At 38.1% G+C, this 26,032-nt stretch overlaps 1 protein-coding gene across 1 annotated transcript in view; it reads left to right on the top strand.

The window, feature by feature from the left end:
- LOC126470745 (sodium-dependent transporter bedraggled) overlaps positions 1 to 26,032 on the top strand; it is a 446,015-nt gene that overhangs the window by 371,136 nt on the left and 48,847 nt on the right. Inside the window, exons 8-12 of the mRNA XM_050098751.1 lie at positions 6,345 to 6,475; positions 13,498 to 13,645; positions 20,711 to 20,887; positions 21,414 to 21,571; positions 22,580 to 22,802. Coding sequence (XP_049954708.1) covers positions 6,345 to 6,475; positions 13,498 to 13,645; positions 20,711 to 20,887; positions 21,414 to 21,571; positions 22,580 to 22,802 — 837 coding nt within the window. The remainder of the gene's footprint in view (positions 1 to 6,344; positions 6,476 to 13,497; positions 13,646 to 20,710; positions 20,888 to 21,413; positions 21,572 to 22,579; positions 22,803 to 26,032) is intronic.

Here is a 26,032-nt window from a genome sequence, read left to right as displayed (position 1 = left end):
TTATGAATTTTATCATGCCATAATCCATTTGAGGCGCTGACAAGGGAAACTCCCTATCGCACCCCCCTCAGATTTTGTGGTAAGAGGGCCCAGTGGACAGACCGTCAAAACCTGAACACAGGGCAGGTATGAAAACAGGAAGAAGCTGTACTGGACTGTGAATAAAAATAGAAACAATGAACGGCCCAAGGACAAAAGGTGCAATATAGAGCGGGCTGAGAGAGTAAATGCGTCCTGGTTCAGTGTTCGCCGGCGAGGTAGCTCAGCGTGTTCGGTTAGAGCAAGGCTTCCCAACCTTTTCATCTGGTGGACCCCTCCTTCAGTCGAAAATCCATGGCGGACCCCTAAGTCTGTTCCCAATTACCTCCCCCCCCCCCCCCCCCACCCCTCCCACCCAGAAGTATCAATAGACTTTGGTTTAGAGATGAATGAAAACAACTTGAATGTCAAAAATCGACTTATGAAATAGGTAGTGCACTGACAAAGCAAGTTTAAATGATGCCTTGGGCCGCATACGTGCCAGCGACTGCTGTGATTGGTCGACAAAGCTCGCTCCGCGCATGCGTAAAAGGTTTCACCGCATCTACCGCCGTGAGCCGGCGCACAAACGACCCCCGTATTGTTGCGAAACGGTCCATCAGAGAAGCCGCATTCTGCGGCACTATACTGTGTATGCGTTCTCACTTAGGAACTGCAAAGGCTGCTTGGGAATACGACCTGAAGTAAAAGTACACATTTTTTTCACACGAAAAAAAGTGATGAATTTGATTTTCACCTTTTTAGTCAATAATTTTACTCATTATTTTACACGATTTGGTGAAGGGTCGCCGCGGACCCCATAGAAAGAGCCGGGAGCCCTTGGTTAGAGGGTTAGCTGCCCCCTGTAATAAAAAACTGAGATAGTGGATCAACGATGAGATGGAGCAAGCGTCATGGGACGTCCGCCCCGCACAAATACAACGACCAGTAACGAACAAAATAGAAAGAAAAATCGTGTTCAGTCTGACAGCTGCTCGTCTCTGTAATAACACAGTAAATGTTAAGTATCAGCAACGAACTTGAGCGGATGTATATGACGTCCGCTACAACAGATATTCCCATTTGTGTCTGTGTCGTGGTGTAACGTCCGTTTGCAACAGCGAGGTGTAAGTAATGGACCTATAATCACAGTTCATTCTGCACAACTTCAGCAGCCGAGAGGAAATGGCTTTCGAATCGGAACCGCAAACCTTTGATGACAAGACGACTAATCAACCGAATCCTCCACTGGAAAACATGTCTGATATGTCATACACAGCATTAGTGACAGTACGTGTGTGATATGATAGGAATCTCTTACCGATGCACGTAATTTGTACGCCTAGTGAATGAGTAAGATACGGCTCCATGCCCGATTTAGGTGATCGTATAAGTTTGAATGCGATCACTCCCAAGGAAATGATGAAATCAATAGTTTGTCACATAAGCTGCAACAAACGAACGCAACAGTTTCACAATCACAATTTCTCTGTGCTCTGTCAAAACATATGTTTTTAACGTTTTTGAAGTTCCATTCCGTTTTGGAAGTTTTGACTCTTGAATTCCTTTGCTGTAAAATAGTTCACATCCGTTTATTTGTTTTCATTTTTTTTTCATTTCCGTGAGATATCTTGTGGTATCTCTCCTGCTTCCACTATTCGTCACGTGACTTGCGACGGTAACGTGTTCTTACCACATGACTCGTATTCTATAACCAATGTACAGTATGACAATTGCCAAGACTACAGAGAAATAACAATCATTTCAATGACCGGACGGACAGTTCATAATGTAGTGGATAAAATTAAAGGGCACGATTGAGTTTTTAACACGGTTCGTCCGCTTCGCCGTTCAGCACCGTGACCACTTACCCACGACGCCAAGGCTCTTGATGTTCGCTCAATTACTGCACTTGGACCGTTCACTGTTTCTGTTTTGGTTTTTTCACAATTTGATACACCTTTTTTCCAGTTTTCATGTCTCATCTGTGTTCAGTTTTTGACGGGCTATCCTCTGGGCCCTCTTACCACTAAATCTGAAGGGGCTGTGACTTCTTGTGAGAATCATAAGGGTCTAAAGCACATGACCCTCAAAAAATGACTCTAAGCACTATGGGACTTAACATCTGCAGTCATCGGTCCCCTAGACTTAGAACTACTTAAACCTAACTAAGCTAAGCACACCACCCACATCCATGCCCGAGACAGGATTCGAACCTGCGACCGTTGCAGCAACGCGGTTCCGGACCGAAGCGCCTAAAATCGCTCGGTCACAGCGGCCGGCACAGGACCCTCGATAGTGAGATTGTCGCATTTATTCGTGCTTCTGAAATCTGTTGATCTTATTGTGAGTCAGGTTTATTTGTGCTGTAGACCGACATTGTGCATATGAAAATTCACGAAAAGCTGTATCACTGGTTTCTCTGACACTCACTTAAATGTGAGATCCAGTGTGCTTTAGGCCCTTATGGATCTCAGCGCCTCATTTGTATTCTAGTCAAGTGACCATGTTGGTAGACATTACTACTTGGGTTTAATCATTTCCATTGTTTACTGTGCGGGAATCGGCTTTCGTGTGCAGTGTAAATATGAACTATGTTCGATCTGTTTTAAATGCTAACAGAAAAGTATAACTGTGAGGACGGGTCGTGAGTCGTGCTTGGGTAACTCAGTCGAAGGGCACTTGTCCGCGAAAGGCAAAGGTAGCGAGTTCGAGTCTCGGTCCGGCACTCAGCTTTAATCTGCCAGCAAATTTCGTATCAGCGCACACTCCGCTGCAGAGAGAAAATATCATTCTGGGAACACAAAAGTAAATAAGTTAGCGGCAAAGGAACTAGGGCCTCCGAGAACGAATCCTTTGAGAGAATCACGAAATCAAATAAGCGTGACTACAAGCGAATGTTTAACAAGGAAGTGTACTGTTAGCACAAGTTGTTGTTGTTGTTGTGTGTGTGTGTGTGTGTGTGTGTGTGTGTGTGGGTGTGTGTGTGTCTGTGTGTGTGTATGTGTGTGTGCAGCGTTAGAATATCTGATTTTCTGCCCGGAAGTAAATTCGTGAACTAATACATCCGTTAGGGATCTTCCACATTTTTCCAAAAAAATGGGAAAGCACGAAAACTCCCACCTCTACAAAAATGCGAAATGGAGAGTTGCGAAAGCTTACACATTATTTCGTTATTACGCTAACCTGTACTTAATTATGTACAAAGCAACAAAATTCTACATAAACAATTGTTTCTTTTGTCAGAAAAGTTAATCATATTATTATTAGTATTATTATTGGGTTGGGGTTGTTTGGGGGAAGAGACCAAACTGCGAGGTCATCGGTCTCATCGGATTAGAGAAGGACAGGGAAGGAAGTCGACCGTGCCCTTTCAAAGGAACCATCCCGGCCTTTTCCTGGGGAGATTTAGGGAAATCACGGAAAACCTAAATCAGGACGGCTGGACGAGGGATTGAACTGTCGTCCTCCCGAATGCGTATTATTATTTTTACTGTTGTTATTATTACTGTTGTTATTATTATTGGCAGCGGCTCTAGTTGTATAAACTTGTTGATAAGCATAATGTGATACAGTAGATGCTATTAATTTCACACTCCCAATTTTATCTGAATCTAAAAAGTTGTGGACACCCAGAATGTATACTCATGAGCTGACACTGATAGTGGTTGCATCCAAAGCTTTGGAAACCACCTGTAAAACTTCACACCAGTTACAGAATAATGCTACTTCTTGAATAGTAGCTTCTTTAATTAGCTCTCATAATAGTTTGGCATCGAATCATGCTCTTTAAGGAATTTGGGTCACTTCCAAGGTACCGGTAATAAAATTCCTAATTAGGTGCCTAAGTGATGTGCAATATCAAGATCCTGCTCTCATTGCTCCACATAACAAAGTCAGTAAAATGATGAGAAAGGTTCCTTGAAATTAGAACAGCTTGTACCAGACATTGTATTTAGTATACTTTAAGTTCATAGAAAATGTCCGTATGATGTCTGAAGTTCATTCACAGTAAATTAGCATTCACACCATTCCACACCTCCAATCAAGTTAGCCATTGCTTTCTGATTCAGTACAGTCATGGTAAAATATTTGTGTTATCTCACTTAATACAAAACTAATGTGAATCAACAGTTATTTTATGTTCACACCTACCTTCTGCACTCCAGTATATGATCGTGTACACGATGCTTGCTGGCAACTCATTCTGCAGACTCCCTCCAACTGATAGCTATGCACCAAATCGGCAGGTGTCAAACTGCTCCTATACTCGAATGATGGAACATTCCTAGTCTACCTGTGGACTACAGTCTGGCAGAGATAAGTAAGGGCAAGATTCAGTACGTAGGAACTGTACCATTACAACATTGTGATATGAACTTAAAACCATAATTCATATATACAGACATACTTTTGGTGTTCAGTGAAGTCCCTATGTGTTGTGGTTGTCACAGTGGGAAAGAGAGTGCTTAACGCTAGTAGGCAGATGCGTCAATTCAGTTGCTCACGAGTGTAAGCCCATGATGTCCTCAAGGAAAGGTAAGGCTTTGCACTTCCAACTACCCAAACATAGCATTTGATACCTGAATGAATGCCTCACACTGAAACTGTAAGAAGAAAGGAAGTTTAGAGCTTAACTTTCAGCTGCTATTGAGGCCATTACAGAGAGAACAGAAGCTCATTTAGAAGGAATTTCTCCTACTCAGGTGAACCATCAAGGCATTTACCTGAAGTGACTTAGAGAAACCATGGGAAACCCAAATACATATTGTCAATATCAATGAAATTCACCAACAGCCATGTAACTGAGATGTTATTTTATTTTATTTTGACTACCAGTTTTGGCATTCCACAATGCCATTTTCAAGCCCCATATGCATCTCTCAAAATAAACAATATTTTCATGCAATGCCATATATTCCTGGCTGTCATGAATATGCATCTCTCAAAATAAACAATATTTTCATTCAATGCCATATATTCCTGGCTGTCATGAATTCCAACTGTTTCACAAATGCTTCATTCGAAGACTTGAGTTGCTATCAAGTCTTCGAATGGAGCACTTGTGAAACAGTGTGAATTCACGACATCCAGATATATAAGGCACTGCATGACATTATTATTTATTTTCAGAGATACATATGGCACCTGAAGATGGCATAGTGGGATGAAGAAAATGGTCGTTAAAATAAAATAAAATAACATCTCAGTTACATGGCTGGTGGCAAATTTAATTGATATTGACAATTACTTGACCAGCTGATGTTCCCTGTCCATGATGGATCAACAGAGATTAAATATGTATGGTCAAACAGGAATCTGAATCCCCTTGCTTCCATATGTGAGCCCATTATATCAACATTTGCACCATCTGCATAACCTCTGCAGTGTAATGCTCTCTGTTATAAAACTTCTAAAGTACCAGAAACTGTTTGCTGCATAGTAGCTGAACCCAGACCTTTGCATTCTGTGGGCAATGTTCATACCAGATTAGCAATTAAATCACTCTGCCTCTGAGTCCTGGCTGCCTCAAGTTTTAAGTTCGTTCATAGGGAGTAACTGAAGACCATTGTGCAAGAAAGAGAGATGTCCATATTCAAGTCTGTTGTGACGCAGTTGAAAGGAAGTTTCACCCCAATTACTATCAGAAACATCCACAGGTTATAGTAGATGATAATCCTCTTAGTTTTCAAAGTACACCATACTCCCTGATATCATGTATCTGAATCTGCATAGAAACCTAAGTAAAGCAGTCACTGACTCACAGATTGTTTAGGATGGTGTAGTGCTGTACCAGCTGTGATCCTATTGGTGGTTGTATGCCCTTACCCTCCTCCAGTTTCAACTCTGCGTTACTCAGCCAGTTACAAGGCGACCTACAGTTTAACACAGAATGTAAACCACAGTGCAGCTTGTCATATTCCTTGAATACAAATCACTGATAGAGGTAGGAGGCATGAGAAGTCAAAAAAATTGTGGGATCAATGTAAAGTTTGCCTAACACATATGTGGTTATTGTTGAAAATGAAGATAAAGATGATTTGTTATTTTGTTATGTTCATTTGAGTTTATATTTATTTACCTGTCTATGAATTATTTGTGATGTCAATTCTTTTACTGCTGATGATTTCTCCAAGAATTGAAATTTTTTGTTTGTCTGTCTGACTGGGGCTACAGTTCTGTTTCCATGTTCCATAGTCACTCAACATTTTGAAGATGAACCCCATACTCTTAACTGATGAAGACTACTGTTGCAGTTGCGTGTGCAACCTTAGGTACACATTGTTTGGCAACTATATTATCATATCTGTATTTTCTTCTTTCAGCAAATTTTATACTGCAGTTCATGTTCCTGACTCTCATCCTCGGCATACCACTGCTTACTGTCCAAGCGTCCCTGGGGCAGTATCTCAATGCCGGAATCATGGACATGTGGAGAATCTCTCCAATTTTCCAGGTGAGCATAAATCATCAGTACAGCATTAACATCATATCCACACTGTGTCTTGAAATTGACATAGTGAGGGTGTCCTAATATAATGATGATGAAGTTTCATTTATATTGCACCATCCAGAGAGTAGAAAAAGAAACATATGAAATTTACTTGATGTAACCATTTTGAAGTTTGTGGGGAACCCCAGTTATTGGAATATCAGTTCTTCATTTCTTTTTTTTTTATTATTATTAAAAAAAGGGAGAATGTAACATACAGAAATAGTGACTTAAATCAGCAGACTAATATGCTTTGAGTGTAGATACTTTTATGATATCAGCAATCTGCAGAAGACTGGGAAGTATAATAAGTGGAAAGAGGTTCAATGTTGTGCACAGTAGAAAGGCGCTGCAAAAATTACGAGGTAGAAGAAAGTTGTGGTGGACAGATGGATCACAATAGGAGGTGTTATGGGAATAAGCTATATAGAAGTTTAATATAAACTCGATGACATAGGTATAGACACATATGGTCAGCTTAATAACTAATTTATTGAGGAGGCGGAAAATAGAGTATGTATCAGTCTACCTAATGGTAAAATACACATAACTATTGTCAAGTTGCAAAAAACTATAATTTAATAAAACCAGACAATATTTAGCTTGGAATATTTCACATGTTCAGTTCCTTATATAGCTTAAATAACATGCTGTATTTAAGTTGATGGTAGTAGTCTACAAAGGATATATATTGAATAAAGAAGGCATCTATTAATTTATGTCCTATAGCAATTGAATTATTTGCCTGGTCCTGGATCATGTGCGTAATACTAGGAGTTGCAATAACCAATTAGCACATTAAAGCACCACTTAAATACTAGTTCAAATGTTGACCCTCCATAGCTACTGAATTCTTCAACCAGACATTGTTCACCCAAAGAGAGAACCTCTGGTTGTAGTGTTTGGAAAGTGTAACATTAGTGACATTGAAAGTTTGAGTTAGTCTTAGAGGTATGTTTGGATGTCCTAAATGGTTAGAAAGACTGTTCTTTTTTAATGAGAGGTCTTGGTTTGAATTCCAGTTTCACAGAAATTTTCAGTTTTTTGTGATGAGTGAATAATATTGCAGTAATTGTATTACAGAACTGAAACCACTGATTTGAAATGTACGTGCAGTTGATACACAAGCCTCATACAATGATATTACAGAAAACCTGCAATCATTGTGATAGTAATCATATATCTCCATTAATATCAAACTAGACACAACCCATGAGAACTTACACAATCAGCAAATAATCAAATAACAATTGTGCAAATGCAGTATAGTAGGATGAATAAATTAATCAGTTTGTGGCTGATTCAGGTATACAGGGTGCAAAATTTAGTACACAGAGGTGTCACAATGGCTCTAACCCAGTTGGCAATTAAGTCGAACAGAGTTTTTGATGGCTGATCTGTGTATTTCCTTCCATGTTGCTACAACTTTATACCAGAATTCATGAGTCATAGTAGCTGGTGTGTGGTGGTGTGCCAGTTACATGCTAATGTTAAAGATAGTATTTTTGTTTTTCTAATTAGAAGTATTGTGCCTCCTTCATTACACAGAATATCGCACATGCGCAAATTATCACTTACACTGTTTGTTTTTGTAATCAAAACATGCTACAGACAAATTATGACAGTATGGTTTCACAAAGAGCTTGTATTCTGCCATGAATGTTAAATTTTCTGACGATAACATTATGTACATGAAGTTGTCAATTATAAAATTTGTTTTACCATTAATCTCTATTGAATTATTGGTTATGTTTGTATTTTGTTGTGAATGTAGGGATGCAAGCTAGGCAACTCTCTCTTTACCTCACTGAGGATTAACTTGAAAAATTTGAGAATTGCTAAGTCAACGAATTTAGATGAAATGAAGTTGAAATAAATTAAACATTTTGAGATGAAACCAAAATCATTCCTTCTGTAAATATTTTCGCTTTGAAATCGACTCTACACAGCTAACAAACACCAAATATGTGTAATTAAAAGTCTCTTCAACTCATTTTAAACACTTTAGTACCTTGCAATAGGGAGTTTCTGCCACCAGATACTATAGTCATCCCAGTCCCAGTGCAATGCAACCCTCAAAAAGCTCACCAGTGATATAGTTTCAGGAAGGGACTCAAAAGGTGTTATTAAAGAAAAAGTTCACAAATTGCAGGAAATGAAACATGTCTGTTTCCACAGAATCAGTGTGGTTTAATCTTACTTTGACCATCCTAATATCATCATAGCAGTCCTGAGAAATGCAGGATGTGATGATTAACTTGAACAGCATATTAGTTTCTCAAGACAGACATTTAGGATCTGTAGTGATTGGCAGAGATATATTTCTTCTGTGGAAGTACTGAATGAACACCATGTTCCATGTGCAGGCATGGAGTTTCCCCAAAATATAGCCGGCCCTGTGGCCGAGCGGTTCTAGGCGCTTCAGTCCGGATCCGCGCTGCTGCTACGGTCACAGGTTTGAGTCCTGCCTTGGGCATGGATGTTTGTGAGGTCCTTAGGTTAGTTAGGTTTAAGTAGTTCTAAGTCTAGGGGACTGATGACCTCAGATGTTAAGTCCCGAAGTGCTCAGAGCCATTTGAACTATTTGAACCCAAAATATATCTTACAAGGAAAACACACCACAGGTCACTCTCTTATGAAGTTGGAACTTTGCTTGCTGAAAGAAGGGTGAAAATGAAGGGACACTTATGTTGGCATAGGTGCTAACACTCAATAGTTTCTGAGAAAATGACAGTCAAAGTTTTTATGCTGCTTCATCAGTTAGCACATCTTGCACTAGGCCAAGGGAATCAGTAGTGTAGTGGCTAAGAGCACAGTTTGGAATTTTTGTCTCTGTGTTCCAATCCAATCTTTTTTTGTCACTGGAGTATGCGACATCAATGACACCAATATTTTTGTGCATTTGAGAAAAACAATGCAGTTGCTGAGAAAAGAAATAAGCATTTCAAATCTTATAAAAATAGAATTTATCATTACAAATCTTATATGGCCTTATGTGAAAACCATATAAATTGTAGTACTGGTACTTAAATTTATTTATTTATGTATTTTTTTACTTCAAGCAAACCACTTCACTCCCCAGGGTGACATAAATAATAAAAACATTCAAAGCATAGAGATTCAGAGCACCATGAGCAACATGGAATGGCTTCTATGCCACCATCACACTTTTTAGTGTGAATGTCATTAGGATAAGCAACCTTGTTAATGTAGCTAAACACCTCTTGATCTGGCAAACCAGGCATATCAAAGCATTTTCATGAAATTATGTAAAAACAGAGCCATTTGTGTACATTATTGAGTTGTGAGTTGGAAAAGCCATCCATCCTTATATGATAGTCTGGTTATCAATGAAATCAGAATATCGACACATTCACTAAAAGTAATTCTACCAAAGTCCATGCCATTCTGTCAGTACTATGATTTATGCTTATACTGACAGCTGAAGAATTACCTTCATCCATTACAGAAGTGCCCTATTCTCATTGCACGGCCAACAGAAACTGCCAAATGACTGTCTTGAGAAACTAATACACTATTCAAATTAATCACTATGTTCTGTAGTCCTCAGGACTGGTATGATGATATTGGGTGGGCTAAAGTAAGATAAAACACATTGATTCTGTGGACACTGACATGTTTTGCTTCCTGTGACTTTTTTTATTGCCTCTTTTTGACTCTCCTCCTTAAATTGTATGATGTTGGTTGAGGATTGTATCACACTGTCACTGGGTGGATGACAGTATCAGGTGCCAGAAACTCGCAACAAGCAAAAAAATTATACAATGATAAATTTATAAAGGAATCTAACAATAAAATGAAAGACTTGTGGACAGTTGTAAAAAATGAAACAGACAGTAAGCAGCAGGTTATAAACAAAACATTAAAACTAAACTTAAATGATGAAGTCACATCAGATCCCCATAAAATAGTAAATGGTTTTAATGACTATTTTAGCAAAATAGCAGAAAACCTGATAAAGAATAACTGCTATAGACCAAATACTCAAGACCAAACACTAATAGAATCCATACCAGTACAGGCATCAATGTTTCTTCACAAAGTCTCCAATACTGAAGTACTTACAGCTATAAAAGGACTAAAGAATAAGTACTCCAGTGGTAGTGACAACATTCCTGATTTAATTGTAAAGAAATGTGGAGAATCCATTGTAGAACCCCTAACCCACATAATAAATGCATCCTTCACAAATGGAGTTTTCCCTGACCTACTAAAGACTTCTAAAATTACCCCACTTCACAAAAAGGGCTCTAAAAATGATGTAGCCAATTACAGGCCCATATCACAACTCAGCTCATTCTCAAAAATATTTGAAAAATTATTTTACACCAGATTGGAAGACTTTACTAATAAACTATCCTTATTGACAAAACACCAGCATGGTTTTAGAAATCAAAAGACAACTACCACAGCTATTTGTGAGTATCTCAACAAAATCTTAAAAGCACTGGATAATAAGGAAATCACTACTGGTATCTTTTTAGATTTATCCAAAGCCTTTGACCATACCATACTCCTTAAGAAGTTAGCAAATAAAGGTATAAGAGGAATTGCAAACAAATGGTTAGAATGTTACCTGTCAAACAGCTTTCAAAAAGTTGAAATTAATTTTGAAAAAAAGAATACAACCACCCATCGATCTACTGTCCACTCCTCTGACACAATGCCCATTAGATATGGTGTGCCACAAGGCTCAATCCTGGGACCCATACTGTTTCTGCTATACATTGATGATATAAGCACGAAGCTTGCTACAGGACATACCACACTATTTGCCGATGACACAAGTATACTAATAACGGGTACTGATACAGAGGACCACAACCAAAAAATTAAACCGCTTATGTCGTCACTCAGCAAATGGTTCAACGAGAACAAACTGATTATAAACGTACAGAAAACAACATACATCAACTTCAGGCTCTCATCCCAAAAACAAGAAATGCCTGATGTGATTCTAAATAACCAAGAGCTTATGTGTGTGGACTCTGTCAAGTTTCTTGGCATATGGATTGAAGGAAATCTTAAGTGGGAGACTCACACAAATTATATCTCAAAAAAGCTCTCAACTGTGTGTTACATTTTGCAGCCTTTTCAGTAGTTGCAAGGGCAACAGTCTGGATGATTGACAGATCTGGCCTTGTAACAATAACCAAAACGGCCTTGCTGTGCTGGTACTACGAACGGCTGAAAGCAAGGGGAAACTACAGCCGTAATTTTTCCCGAGGGCATGCAGCTTTACTGTATGATTCAATGATGATGGCGTCCTCTTGGGTAAAATATTCCGGAGGTATTCAGAAGGATGTAGGTTGCAGTAGGTACTGGGAGATGAAAAAGCTTGCACAGGATAGAGTAGCATGGAGAGCTGCATCAAACCAGTCTCAGGACTGAAGACCACAACAACAACAAAAAATCAGTCACAAAATCTGTTCTCATACATGTATGTTATGCTTACTTCCATTCTACATTACAGTATGGAATCATATTTTGGGGGAACTCACCTGGAGGTAGATATATTTTTAAAATGCAAAAACAGGCAATACGCATAATATGTAATCTAAGACATAACGAATCATGCAGACAACATTTCAAAACAAATGGCATTATGACACTGCCCTCTGCTTACATTTATAATATCATCTCATTTGTCAAGTCATACCTGTTAAACAATGACTGCACACTAAAATTCAATGGAGATATTCATAACTATGCAACAAGGCAACAATCTGACCTACATATGATTCAGTCCAGAACTACCTGCTACCAAAAACGTGTTTTAAACGTTGGGATACAAATGTATAATAATTTACCCAATGAAATCAAAGCAACAAAGAACCCAAGAGCCTTCTCACATAAGTTAAAAAAATATCTCTTGGACCATTGTTTTTATGCAGTTGATCATTTTTTTGAAAGGGGTTAAAATGTAAACAATATGATAAATGTTCAATTAGGTCTGAAAATTATATACTGTGCATGTCTATGAAATATACTGGATTATTATATACTGTGCATGTCTATGAAATACACTGGACTACTTTACTATTACATTTGTATTGGCTGTTTGTATTTTACCATACAACATTTGTATTTACTGTTTTGTTAAAGAAAGCTAACTTCCTCATTGCAAAATAATTTAAAATCAATTGATTAAATATTACTTGTAAATATGTTCCCCTGACCTGTCCAATATCGTATGTACAACCTTACAATTCTATGATTTGTATTAACTGTTTTGTTTAAGATAGATAATTTCCTTGCTACAAAATAATGTAAAAATCAATTTGTAAAAATTACTTGTAAATAGCTCTCTTGACCTATCCAATATCATATGTACAGCTGTACAATACTATGATTGCCTGGATCAATAAAAATACAATACAATACAATACATGGCAACATATCAGTATATAAATAATAAAAATGTACTGATGGAAAAATTGTGTCTGACAATCAGAAGATTTTACAAACATACACACATAGGAAATACATGATTTATGTCTATTTTTCCCTGCCTCCAACTCTACCACGTACAATGCACTTGGCTTTCTGCTCTTATTAACTCTTGCATGCTGTTTAGTAAGCAATCTCTGTCTTGCTTATTACACTATCTTTCACCTTTAAGTTCTCAGGTTTTCAAATCACATCTGGTGCATTCTCCAACAATCAGTCTCTCCTTCTCATGCTCTCCAGTAAGTCTCTTCTGACCCAGGGTTCTGGTCAACTCTCCCCATTTCCTAAATCTTGCCAGTCCTTTTCCTTCATCCCTCTTCCTTCCCTGTCAACACTTATGTCAGAAGCAGAAGCCACTGGCTCCATAAGCTTGAACAGTTATTTACGCTTTGTTCATGTTTTCTCCTGATGCCACTTAGTGAGTTGATTTTTTGATAATTTTTATTCTCATATGCTGATTTCAGTGCCTAGTAAGCTTACATATATACTAAAAGTTGTATTTTTTATGTCTTCAGGGTGTCGGTGTAGCACTGTTAGCATCACAAGCTTTAATTGGAATCTACAGCATAGTTGGAGTGTCATGGATGTTCATCTACTTCCGTGACTCATTTATAACTAAACAGGACCAGTATCCGTGGGCTGTTTTTGAACAATATCGTCAAGGTAAGATACATCTGCCTTATATGTCTCTCTGTTTCTAAGATATTCATTAAGATCAGTGTTGAGAAAGTTGAGGTGGTAAACTAGTTGTAATACATAGAATCAATATTTGTGGGCTCCTACATGTGCACTCGCAAACCGTTTCCTGGTATATGTTCTTGAAGCAGTGTGCAGTAATGTTCTTGCTTCTGTGTCAAGTAAATGTGTCTGTATGCATACTAATCTGTCATGTTTTGCCCTTCTGTAACGTACAATGAAGTGAAAGTGTACTGACTACAAAGCTTCCTATTTAAGATGACTCACTAAATCCATAACACTTTCATAATGGTCAAGTAAACTGTCCATGCATTATTCATTTTTCTAGAACTTCTGCACCAGTCCACTTTGGTAGATGTCTTACATATTGTTGAACATACGATATATTTGTGAATGTTGTATTGTCACTCATTTCTTAAATGAAAATCTCCAATTCTCAATTATGGAGGTTTATTTAGTAAACAGTCAATGAATCAGGGTATAACTTCAGTACCCATGGTATTAAACTTCACTGTAGTTGAACAAACATAAATCAAACATGCACAGTGGAATGCTATAATGGTACATTCTCACATTAATAATTTTATTTCCACACACACACACAGGATGGATTTTCCATTAAAACCTAACATTTCATCCGCATCTACAGACACTTTCAAGGGTGATCGTAGCTTCTTTGAATCTTCTTGGAGAAGGATCCTTGATTCTCTTTTATATAGAGGAGAGAGTTGAAAACATACTGGCTAAATATTAGTTCAAATGGCTCTGAGAACTATGGGACTTAACAGCTGTGGTCATCAGCCCCCTAGAACTTAGAACTACTTAAACCTAACTAACCTAAGGACATCACACACATCCATGCCCGAGGCAGGATTCGAACCTGCGACCGTAGCAGTCGCACGGTTCCGGACTGCGCGCCTAGAACCGCGAGACCACCGCGGCCGGCGGCTAAATATTGTCATTATTCCCAACTGCTTGAAAATGGGTCTACAGTCATTTGATTTCTTACTGGAAGATATTATTCGTACAGCCTTCTTTTGTAGGAGCAATATGTTTTTGATTCCAGTAGAGTGTCCCCACAGCAGCAATCCATGTGTGGTATGGCTGTGGAACAGTGCATAATATACTGAGATTAAGTACTGATCTGTTATCACATTTGATCTTCCTTAGGAGATAAATTACTCTTCAGAGCTTAGGACACACATGTGCATTATGTTCAGTCCACGTCAGCTTATTGTCAGTTGTGGTTCTCAGGTGTTTGACACTGCCGACATTTGCTGTGGGTCCATAGTCAGCAAGGCTGCATAATATTTTGTGAGTTTTATCTTCATTTAATTTGATCTTGTTTGCTTTGAACCACTTTTAGGCTACTTCAAATGAAATATCAGGTTCCTTTACTGCCTCAGCTGAATTTCTACCTTTAGTCATTAAAAGAGCAGGGTATGATCATCACAACTTAGGTCACTGACAAACATTAAAAAGAGCAGAGGCCACTGCTGTGCACAGTGTTTAAGTGCCATTTCACAATACGTCACTCCCTGGATACAAACACTCTGCCACCTGCCTCTTAGATAAGATGACAGAACCTCAAAGAGACAGAGTATCACTTAACAATAGACAGGAAAACTTCCAGTTTTATGGGTGCTTGTGCATTGCTATGTTTTTTGTGTGGCTGTCTTAATGCACTTTTTACCTCAGCAGAAGAATTACCTTTGTTATGCCATGCATTAGTGAGGTGTTTCAATTCCATATTCAGCAGCTCTGGTTCACAAATGTTCCTTGCTCTATCCAGCAATGTTTTTGTAGTGCTTCACTTTTGTTGTGGGTGGTGATTCAAATCTCTGTATAACAAAGACCCACCCACAATCTACACCAGGGCCCAAACCACCATCAAAAACAAAAGTGAGACATCATAAAAACATTGGTGGATAGAGCAAGGAACATTTGTTAATCAGAGCTGCTTGACATGGAATTAAAACACCTAACTAATGCATTGCTTAACAATGGTTATTCATTCACTGGAGTAAAAATAGCATTAAGACCACCACACCAAAATCGTAGCAGTGCACAAATGCCAGTTGTGAAATTGAAAGTTTTCCTGCTTTTTGTTAAGTGCATTACTGACCACACAGGAAAAATCTTGGTAGAATGGAACACAGCAGTAATCTACAAACCCACCAAGAAGATACAGGATCATCTAAAATTGGCCAAGGATGCTCACAAACTGCTGGAGAAAGCAGGAGTTTATAGGACTCCTTCTGTGTAGTTGTGAGGAGGTATATATTGTGAGCTAACATCCAAAAGATGTTCAGGCTCACATGCAGTTCCTCTTCGTTGAAATATCTTGGCTCAAACTCATCGAGGGGTTGAATCGCGTGTGTCGCATTACATACCCTAAATTAGACACTTGTGACCCTTTGGTTAAATTGTCTGGCTGATGGCCAGTTTGCAAAATACAGAGTTAACATAACATATAATAACAGTAATAATAATATCGGGAACTAAATTAACAACCCATAAATGATGCAGGCCACACAGTTGCAATTTAGTTAGAGTAATGTTTATTCAGAAAGCAAACTAATAGTGAAAGTGGTCGTTTTTAGAGTTACTGTTACACTCTAGCATATATCCATTTGACACAGTTCGATTACTCACAATCTCATCGCGAAATACAAGTTATCTATGCGAGAGTTCACACAAGGCACGCAGCTGCTCACCTCTCAGAGACTAAGTCCCGCGATACCACACAATGCAAAATCTTCTAAGTTGTTTCACTTCCTAGCTGCCTAAAGACCGACTGTCCACTTTTGCATCTCAATCTGAACTGCACCCTTTCGTGTCTCCAGCCGAACTGTCCACTTTCATGTTGCACCAGCACTCCCTCTGCCTGTCCCCAGCCGTGTTTCCCGCACACTGAATATCCTTGCTCAACTGACAAGGCCAGTTCCATTTCCTGAAGCCATCCATCTGATTGGCTCCAGCTTATTCTACATTATTTTACATATTAACATATTTAAATAATCAAAGCTTGTCCACTTTCACATTCTAAATAAAGTAACAATAATATCCATTGTTAAATTCTTTTACATAAAACCAATACAATCCCCTTCTTAACTTTGAATGTCATGCCAGTAGCCTTGCACCAATGTGCTTTCTGATAAATAAATAAAGAACAAAAGTAACTAATATGAACTAAACTTTACAACAAATATTCTATCACCTAATGATTCAATAAGGTGACATGCTGTCATTGTTCAATGTGTTTTGTGTGGAGGAAATGATGATCTGACGCTTAACTGAAAATACTGGTAAATAAAATTTACTCTATCTTTTAAACAAATAAAGTTACAGAGTTGATATTTACAGTGTTTGTCATTTTAATGATGCGCTTCTATATGAATGCCGATCGTTAAGGTCAACCAAAGCATTCAGATTTTAGCATTCAGGTCTTTCTTACAAAACTTGTTAATTTCACTTTAACAGTAAATCCTAAACTATTATAGATGTGATCAATATTCAAGTTTTATTGGGATCACCATGAAAATTTATGGAGGATGGCAGATTAAAATTTCTGTGACTTCACTCCATGCACTGCTACAGAATTAAATAGTTTTCATAAATGTTTCCCATTATTGCCAATCTTAGGTCTGCCTCGGCCACAGACAGCTTCTACTGGATTTACCAATGACATAGGTTCTCATATGTCTCACTTACACACTACAGCACATAGACCTCAATAGACAATAGGTGCGTGTGAATTTCCCCACCTCGTGGTGAATCTGCATCCTTTGTGACACACAGTCCTCAATGACAGGGTTCATTTCACAATTCCTGTAGGCTGACTCTTTTTGCCATATATTTAAATGAAACGCAATGCTCATTAACTCGCAATATGGATACAACAAAAAGAACAGTTAACAAACAACTAGAAGAGCTCAGGGGCAACATGTAGGAGGGGAGAGACTGACTGATCAGCTGTTGTAGAATGTTCTTTGCGCCCAGATGACCACCACATTCACTTTGAAAGGACTCAAGTACTGGCAGCTACAAGAGGGTACCATGAAAGGCTATAAAGAGAGGCCACAGAAATTTATAAGTGCCCTAGGAATTTCAGTAGGAAGAAGGAGAGCATGAAATTGAATGTCATCTGGATGCTGGTGCTGAAGATGATGTGTTTGACGCTTCCACCATGGGGTGGTAGCGACAGTGGACAACAGCCAGTTGATACATCCAGGTACTCCAAGCATGCGATGTCACTCCACTGCTGAGGAGTACACGTAAATGGAATTTTGCTGCACTCAGTAGTGAGCCAGGGTGTGAATTGGACACTCAGAGAAGTTTTGATTCCCCTTGAAAATGTCCTTTGCAGATGAGGATGAAGTTTTGGGTTTTAATGGAAAATCCATCCACCATGGCATAATAGCTCAGAGTATTTTGTTAATTGTCATACACTATGAAACATTCATATTGGAAATATCTTAATACATGACAAACAATAATTTATATTTATTCTTGAACTAATGAAATATCCCATTTACATTATACAATAAACTACACACGTGCAGTCATTCATGATTAAAAAGTCACTGGAAATGGAAATGAGCGTTTGGCGTCATTGGCCGGGAGGCCCCTCGCGGGGCAGGTCCGGCCGCCATATCGCAGGTCTTATTACATTCGGCGCCACATTGGGCGACCTGCACGCCGGATGGGGATGAAATGATGATGAACACAACACAACACCCAGTCCCTGAGCGGAGAAAATCTCCGACCCAGCCGGGAATCGAACCCGGGCCCAGAGGACGGCAATCCGTCACGCTGACCATTCAGCTACTGGGGCGGACAAAAGTCACTGATTGAGTTGAATGAATTTTTCAACAGGTATTCTTTTAATTTGCTTTTGAATTTAAGTGTTTTAAGAGCAAGATTTTTGATGTCTATAGGTAGAGCACTGAAGATTTTCATGCCTGAGTAATTTACTCCTTACTGCACAAGGGCGAAGTTTTTCTGGTAACTATATAAATCCTGTTTCGACCTCATATTGTGGCCATGATATGTACTGTTGGCTTTGAAAAGGAGTAGCTTTTTGATGAAAAATACAAGAGTTAGGATATACTGAGATGTCACTGCAAGAACTCGTAGTTTCTGGGATATATTTCTGCAAGAGTGTCTCAGATGAACACCGCTCATAATGTGTATAACTCTCTTCTCAGCAACCAAATTTTTCTCTCTCTCCAGGTACTGGAGAGTGTTGTTACCTCATGCTGGCTGTCAGCTACAACACAAGTTGTGTAATTAATATGGGGATAACCACAGTTTATCTGGATTGTAACAACAAGTACCTTCGTTTGTGGCTGATGTTACTAATACAAGCAAACTCTGTAGTATTCACCTTTGCAGTGGGTAATTAAAGTCCTTGCCTTGGATGAATTTTTATTCATCATAATTTGGCCAGAAAGGGGAGTAGAAGGAGCTGTCTGTAATTCAGGGTCACTGAACTGTATTCCAATGACCTGTATGAAACTCCAAACGTCTCCATTGTTTCATGAAGTATGAGGCGTGTTCAAAAAGTAAGGTGACTTTATATTTTTATGAAAAAATATTTATTTATTCACAAATATTCATGTTGTCCCCTTCAAATTAATCCACCTCAGATACAATACACTTGTGCCAATGCTTCTTCCAATCCTCGAAGCACTTCTCATAAGCACTTTTCCGTACAGCCTTGAGTACTTCCAATGATGCAGTTTTTATTTCCTCAATTATTGAAAATCTTCGTCCTTTCATAGGTCTCTTCAGTTTTGGGAACAGGAAAAAGTCACAGGGGGCCAATTCCAGTGAATATGGTGGCTGAGGCATGATCATCATGTTGTTTTTGGCCAAAATATCTCTCACAAGCAATGATGAATGAGCAGGTGCATTTTCGTAATGCAAAAGCCACGAATTGTTTTTCCACAATTCCAGACATGTTATGCATATTTCTTCTCACAAACGGTGCATAATGTGCATAATAATGACCTTGAGGCAAAAATTCATGACCTATGCCATGCTAATTAAAGAAAAAAAAAACAGTGAGAAAAACTTTGACATTTTTCGGTCTTGGCTCTCCGGGATGCTTCCATTGGGACAATTGGGCTTTGGTTTTGATGTCATAACTGTAAACCCATGTTTTGTCAGCAGTTATGACCCTTTTGAGCAAATCAGGATCATCATTGACATCATTGAAGAGCTCGTGAGTGATGCTCATGTGACGGTTCTTCTCGTCAAAATTGAGAAGTTTTGAAAGCAAACTTCTCTGACACATGTCTCATGCCCAAAACATCCGAAAAAATTGCATGACATGAGCCGAACGATATGCCAACATCCTCAGCAACTTCTCTTGCAATAATTCAACAATTTTCCAAAACAATTTTCTTCACAGTTTTGATGTTATCATCTGTTTTTGATGTGCTGGGACATCCAGAGCAAGGTTCATCATTGGCATCTTCTTGGCCATCTTGGAACAGCTTGTACCACTTGTAAAAATTTGTTTTTTACTTAGAGCAGACTCATTGTATGCCACTGTCAACATTTCAAGTGTTTTAGAGCACTTGATTCCATTTTGACACAAAATTTGATGCAAATTTGTACCAACATAAAAAAAGAAAAAGAGAATCGATAATTGAATGTATATTGCTCACACAATTTGGAAAGTCACCTTACATTTTGAACAGCCCTTGTATATGCATGATGGTATACATCTGTCGTATGTAAATGTTAAGCTGAGTAACTTCTTTGATAATATTTAAGAGTAGTAGGCTACAGCTCAATACCATGGCTCATATTCTGCCTCATTTTCAATTAATATTCATCATACTATTCTTTTACACATTAGTTAAAAATGTTAAGTATATTTCACACTGTCTTGTTAACTTGGCTGTCCCATTATTTTTTTATCAGATTTTATCTGTAATAGGAAAAATTATTAATTTATTTAAATGTAAACAATATTTATGAATAACATAATAATTAAAATTTGTTATATTTTATTTCCAGAACCACAAATAAATGGTACTCACAAACTTGAAGAAACAGTACCTGACTACCTCAATGGAATGGTCCTTCAAAGACAAAGTCTTGTCTCTCCAGATCCTTCATTTGGGCACCTTAAATTCCAAGTTACATTCAATTTGGCTGTAGTATGGATGATAGTATTTGTTTCTTTAAGCAAAGGTCAGTACACAAATTTCATTAAGCAGTGTAACATATTTTGAAGATAAATTGTGTTGATTATAACATTGCTCAAAAGGACACAAAACAAATTTTGTACTGCACATGCTTAATAAGAAATAATCCTGTATTTATAAGAAGTAGACACAGTAAACAGAGACTGTCTACAAGAACAGCTTTCTATTTTGTGAATGGAAATGTTGGATGAATAATACATAGAATAGCAAAGAATGATATTATTTGCATAGGTACATGATTTATTAGGATAATTGCTATGGTTTAGTCTGTGCAAGTTCATGATAGAAATAGCTTCAGTGATTACTTTGATTTACAGTCATCATCAGAATATCTATGCCAAACAGATAAGAGAACTTACACTGGTGTTCAAAAATATTTTGATTTGCTGCACAGCCTCCTTACTACAGTCTGATAGATTTTTATTTTAGTGTAAATGAATTACTTATAGAATCAAAGGCAAATGTCACCTAATAACTAAAGTGTTGTTTTTTTCTTTAAAAATTTCTTTCAGGCCTTAAATCATATGGCAAAGTTGTTTATGTCTTCTCATTGTTTTCTGTTCTTGGGATGTTGATACTTTGCACAAAAATTCTTGGTCTAACAAATACTTCATCTGGACATAAGGTTTTCCCAGAAACAGTATGGAGTGAATTTTTCATTAACACAAAGGTATGTACCTCTGAAAATAGCATTAATGCCTGACAGAACACAGTGCTTTTTATGATAGGTAAATTTATTTTTTTCTTTTACTACTGAAGTGAACTGAAAATTTTTTCTTTTTTGTGAAACACAAAAGGTCTTGCATTTCACTCTGATTTATAACATTGCCACCTCATTAACTCACCAATAGTTCAAAGTGAAAAGTAATTAATATTAATAAAACAGTTTTCTGTGCCAGTCATTTATTTTGCCAATAAATAAGTGAATGGACACAAAAACTGTGTTCTTTATATTTATCAACAGTTGCAGCCCTCATGATACCATTCTTTTATGGACAAAATATTCAGATTTATATTAAGCTCTCAGTATGTTGCTAACAATTTTATTCCTGTATGTCTGTCACATTATAACAGTTAAAGCCATTATCTAGAATAATTGAGGAATGAATAATAATCTAAGGACATACTGTCACTTACTGCACTGAGAAAGTATATTGGTACAAAATTGGTCATTGATCAACTCATAATTGAAAAAAGAAAAGAAAAGTTTGCTGCGCAGAAGTGTGTAATGAGAATAATATGTGGTTTCCAGCTGTTCAAACAGTTGTGCATAATGACAAGAGCCTCAGAGTACATTTTCTCCCTTATGATGTTTGTTGCCAACATCATTAGAGTTCAAAAATGATAGCAAAATTCTAGACGAAGAAGTTATCTACACAGTCGATCACTCAGCCTTAGAGAGATGTGATAGGACATAAAATTCAGTTATGCTACATTCATGTTACATATAGAGGCAGAAAATCACAGTTATATTCATTGTTCATATTTACATAGATTTGCTAATGTACTCAAATACAGCAAGCAACAACTCTTACTGTAGTCTCATGAAAGAAAGAACTTGTGCTAATTATACTCATATGTGCGTGCACAAACACTGAGAGTAAAATTATTTGAATACTTTTCTTCTTTTTTTGGATTTGCAGTTCATATTTGCCATTGTGTATGATTACTTTTTCAGTGCTGGGTGGCTGCTACAACAGAGGTTTTCTATACATGGGGTTTGCTGGGAGCTGCTGTTATGCAGATTACATCTCATAACCAGCACAAACATCTCCTTCATCGAGACATCAGCATTGTTATTATTGTCACACTTGCAGTTTTACTGCTCTCAGCATTCCTTGCTAACACTTGTGTTGAACTGCTAGCAGCTAGTGGCTACACCTACATTCCAAGTTCATTTGGTAAGTAAATGTTCACTTGTGCATTAATACACAACTGCACTGAATAACGACAAGATTTTTAACAAGCAAATGTACTGGAGAACTGTAATTTCAAGTCCTTGCTACAGTGGACAGTGGATATCATACAGCTAAGAACAGTTGTCAAATAATGGAAAACCCAGTAAGAATGTTGTTATGAGGTAGCCCATATTACGCTGAGGTGACGAAAGTCCTGGGATAGTGATAGACACATATGCAGATGGCAGTAGTATCACATACATGAGGGATGAAAGAGTATTGCAGTGGCAGAGCTATCATTTGTACTCAGATAATTCGTGTGAAAGTGTTTTTGGTGGGGTTATGGCTACATGGCAATTAACAGACTTTGAATATGGATTGGTAGTTGGAGCTAGAGGCATGGGACATTCTATTTAAGAACTTGTCAGGAAATTCAATATTCTGAGATCAACAGTTTCAAAGAGTGTGACAAGAATACCAAATTTCAGGCATTACCTCTCACATGGGACAAAGCAATTGCTGATGGCCTTCACTTAACTACTTTACACCTACATCTACATACATACTCCGCAATCCACCATACGGTGCGTGGTGGAGGGTACCTCATACCACAACTAGCATCTTCTCTCCCTGTTCCACTCCCAAACAGAACAAGGGAAAAATGACTGCCTATATGCCTCTATACAAGCCCTAATCTCTCTTGTCTTATCTTTGTGGTCTTTCCATGAAATGTAAGTTGGCGGCAGTAAAATTGTACAAATTGTACTGTAGTCAGCATCAAATGCTGGTTCTCTAAATTTCCTCAGTAGAGATTCATGAAAAGAACGCCTCCTTTCCTCCAGAGACTCCCACCCGAGTTCCTGAAGCATTTCTGTAACACCCGCGTGATGATCAAACCTACCAGTAACAAATCTAGCAGCCCGCCTCTGAATTGCTTCTATGTCCTCCCTCAATCCGACCTGATAGGGATCCCAAACACTCAAGCAGTACTCAAGAATAGGTCATATTAGTGTTTTATAAGCGGTCTCCTTTACAGATGAACCACATCTTCCCAAAATTCTACCAATGAACTGAAGACAACTATCCGCCTTCCCCACAACTGCCGTTACATGCTTGTCCCACTTCATATTGCACTGCAGTCACTCGCAACAGCATTTATATAAAGTTGTCAGTGTTAACAGACAAGCAATACTGCATGAAATTAGTGCACAAATCAATCTGGGATGTACAACAAATGTGTCCATCAAGACAGTGCGGTGAAATATGGCATTAATGGGCTATAGCAGCAGAGTGCCTTTGCTAACTTCATGAGATCACCTGCAGTGCCTCTCCTGGAATTGTGATCATATCAGTTGGACCCTAGATGACTGGAAATCTGTGGCCTGGTCACATGATTCCTAATTTCAGTTGAGAAGAGCTGATGGTAGTGTTAGAGTGTGGCACAGACTCCACAAAGTCATGGTCCCAAGTTGTCAACAAGGCACTGTGCAAGCTGGTGGTAGCTCCGTACTGGTGTTGGCTGTGTTTACATGGAATGGACAAGGTCCTGTGATCCAACTGAACCAATCATTGGCTGGAAATGGTTATGCTCAGCTACGTGAAGACCATTTGCAGTCACTCATGGACTTCATTTTTATGGATGACAATCTACCACGTCACTGGGCCACAACTGTTTTCGACTGGTTTGAAGAACATTGTGAACAATCATTTATGGGACATGATCAAGAGGTAAGTTTGTGCACAAAATCCTGTGCACTGACACCACTTTCACAATTATGAATAGCTATAGAGGCAGCATTGCTCAATATATCTGTAGGAGACTTCCAGCAACTTTTTGAGTCCATGCCATGTTGAGTTGCTGCACTACGCCAGAAGTCATAAATGAACAGCAGAATGTACAGAATAAATTTTACAACTTCTTTAGGTGTTGTGCTAAACAATCATCACAGAAGAAATGGAAATAAAATAGTTTATTCCTACCAAAGTGACAGTTGTATTGTATCTTGATCCAGAGATATGATTGCGATGACAGTGTTGGATCTAGAGAGTAACTGTCTCATTGGGAACAAAGTAAGGGAAAGAGAAGATTCTAAGAAGTGAAGTGAAGATTCAGTGTATGGTATTTGGAAAGTGGCAGCAAATTTCAGACAAATTGCAGAACACATTTTGAAACACACAAATGAGGGATGCTGGCAGAAAACATGGTCTGTAATTAGGAGAAAGAGAACTGAGCTAAAAGTGACCAGAAGATGGTCAGTTTGGGGAAGCAAAGAAATGCACATAGAGGTAGAGGAAACAAAAAGAGAAGCATATAATCATTTTTGTGTGATCATTAGGGTGAATTGTGAGGGAAGAATGTGGCCTCAATAATAGCCAGGTGCTGCAAAAAACATCCAGATGCTTGAATTCAAAAACAAATCACCACTCATTGGAAAATTAACTACTGATTGATAGAGAAGCACTTATAAAATATTTCTATGTGTGTCTCTTCATTTTTCTTTAGAGTTGCCAGATGCTTGTTGTCATCACAGTGTGTAAACATCTCCCCAGATGAGTGCAAGTAGATACTTGGTCATGTATATACACCTGTCCACTACTCAACACAGTTTCCTAGATAAGTGAAGTTCTGTCCGTGCCAAGTATTGTATAATTTATTTTGTTCTATCAGTACCTGGTATGTAAAAGGTGTAGATGAAGAGCCAAGTCCAGCAAAACTGGTGTCCACAAAACACTGACCTCTATGACAGTGAAGTTAAAGTGGAATTCTTATTATTGTGATTCGTCAGTGGCAGCTGAGAACATCCTGTAACAGCGGATCCTATTTATTGGTGACCATTCAGTCTCACAGATATTTCTTAAAGAACTGTGTATGGATACAGCAGAATGGGTGATATTCATTAAAAATGAGGTGCTTTTTAGGTTCAAAAGATTAATGTGATACACATGGAACAGCATTGAAATTGAGGACTATAGTCTGATGGGACCACTAAACAGTCATGACTCTCTCATATTTTGGAAATAAGTGAATTCATCAGAATGCTGTTACTTATGTTGTACCATTGATCAATAGAGAGTGTAAGGTGAAAACCAATCTGTTATTTCAGCAGTTTCATGTATCCAAAAATTTCATTACTAATGTTATCTGTATGTCAAGTCCTAGTGGTGTGTTGTTGGTTGTGATAGTAAAAACAGCAATGACTCACTTGGCATAGTGATATAAAAATAAAGGCTGT

Source organism: Schistocerca serialis, chromosome 3, assembly GCF_023864345.2.
Source record: "Schistocerca serialis cubense isolate TAMUIC-IGC-003099 chromosome 3, iqSchSeri2.2, whole genome shotgun sequence".
In the NCBI taxonomy this organism is placed as follows: domain Eukaryota; kingdom Metazoa; phylum Arthropoda; class Insecta; order Orthoptera; family Acrididae; genus Schistocerca; species Schistocerca serialis.
This window is presented reverse-complemented; position numbering and strand designations above follow the sequence as displayed.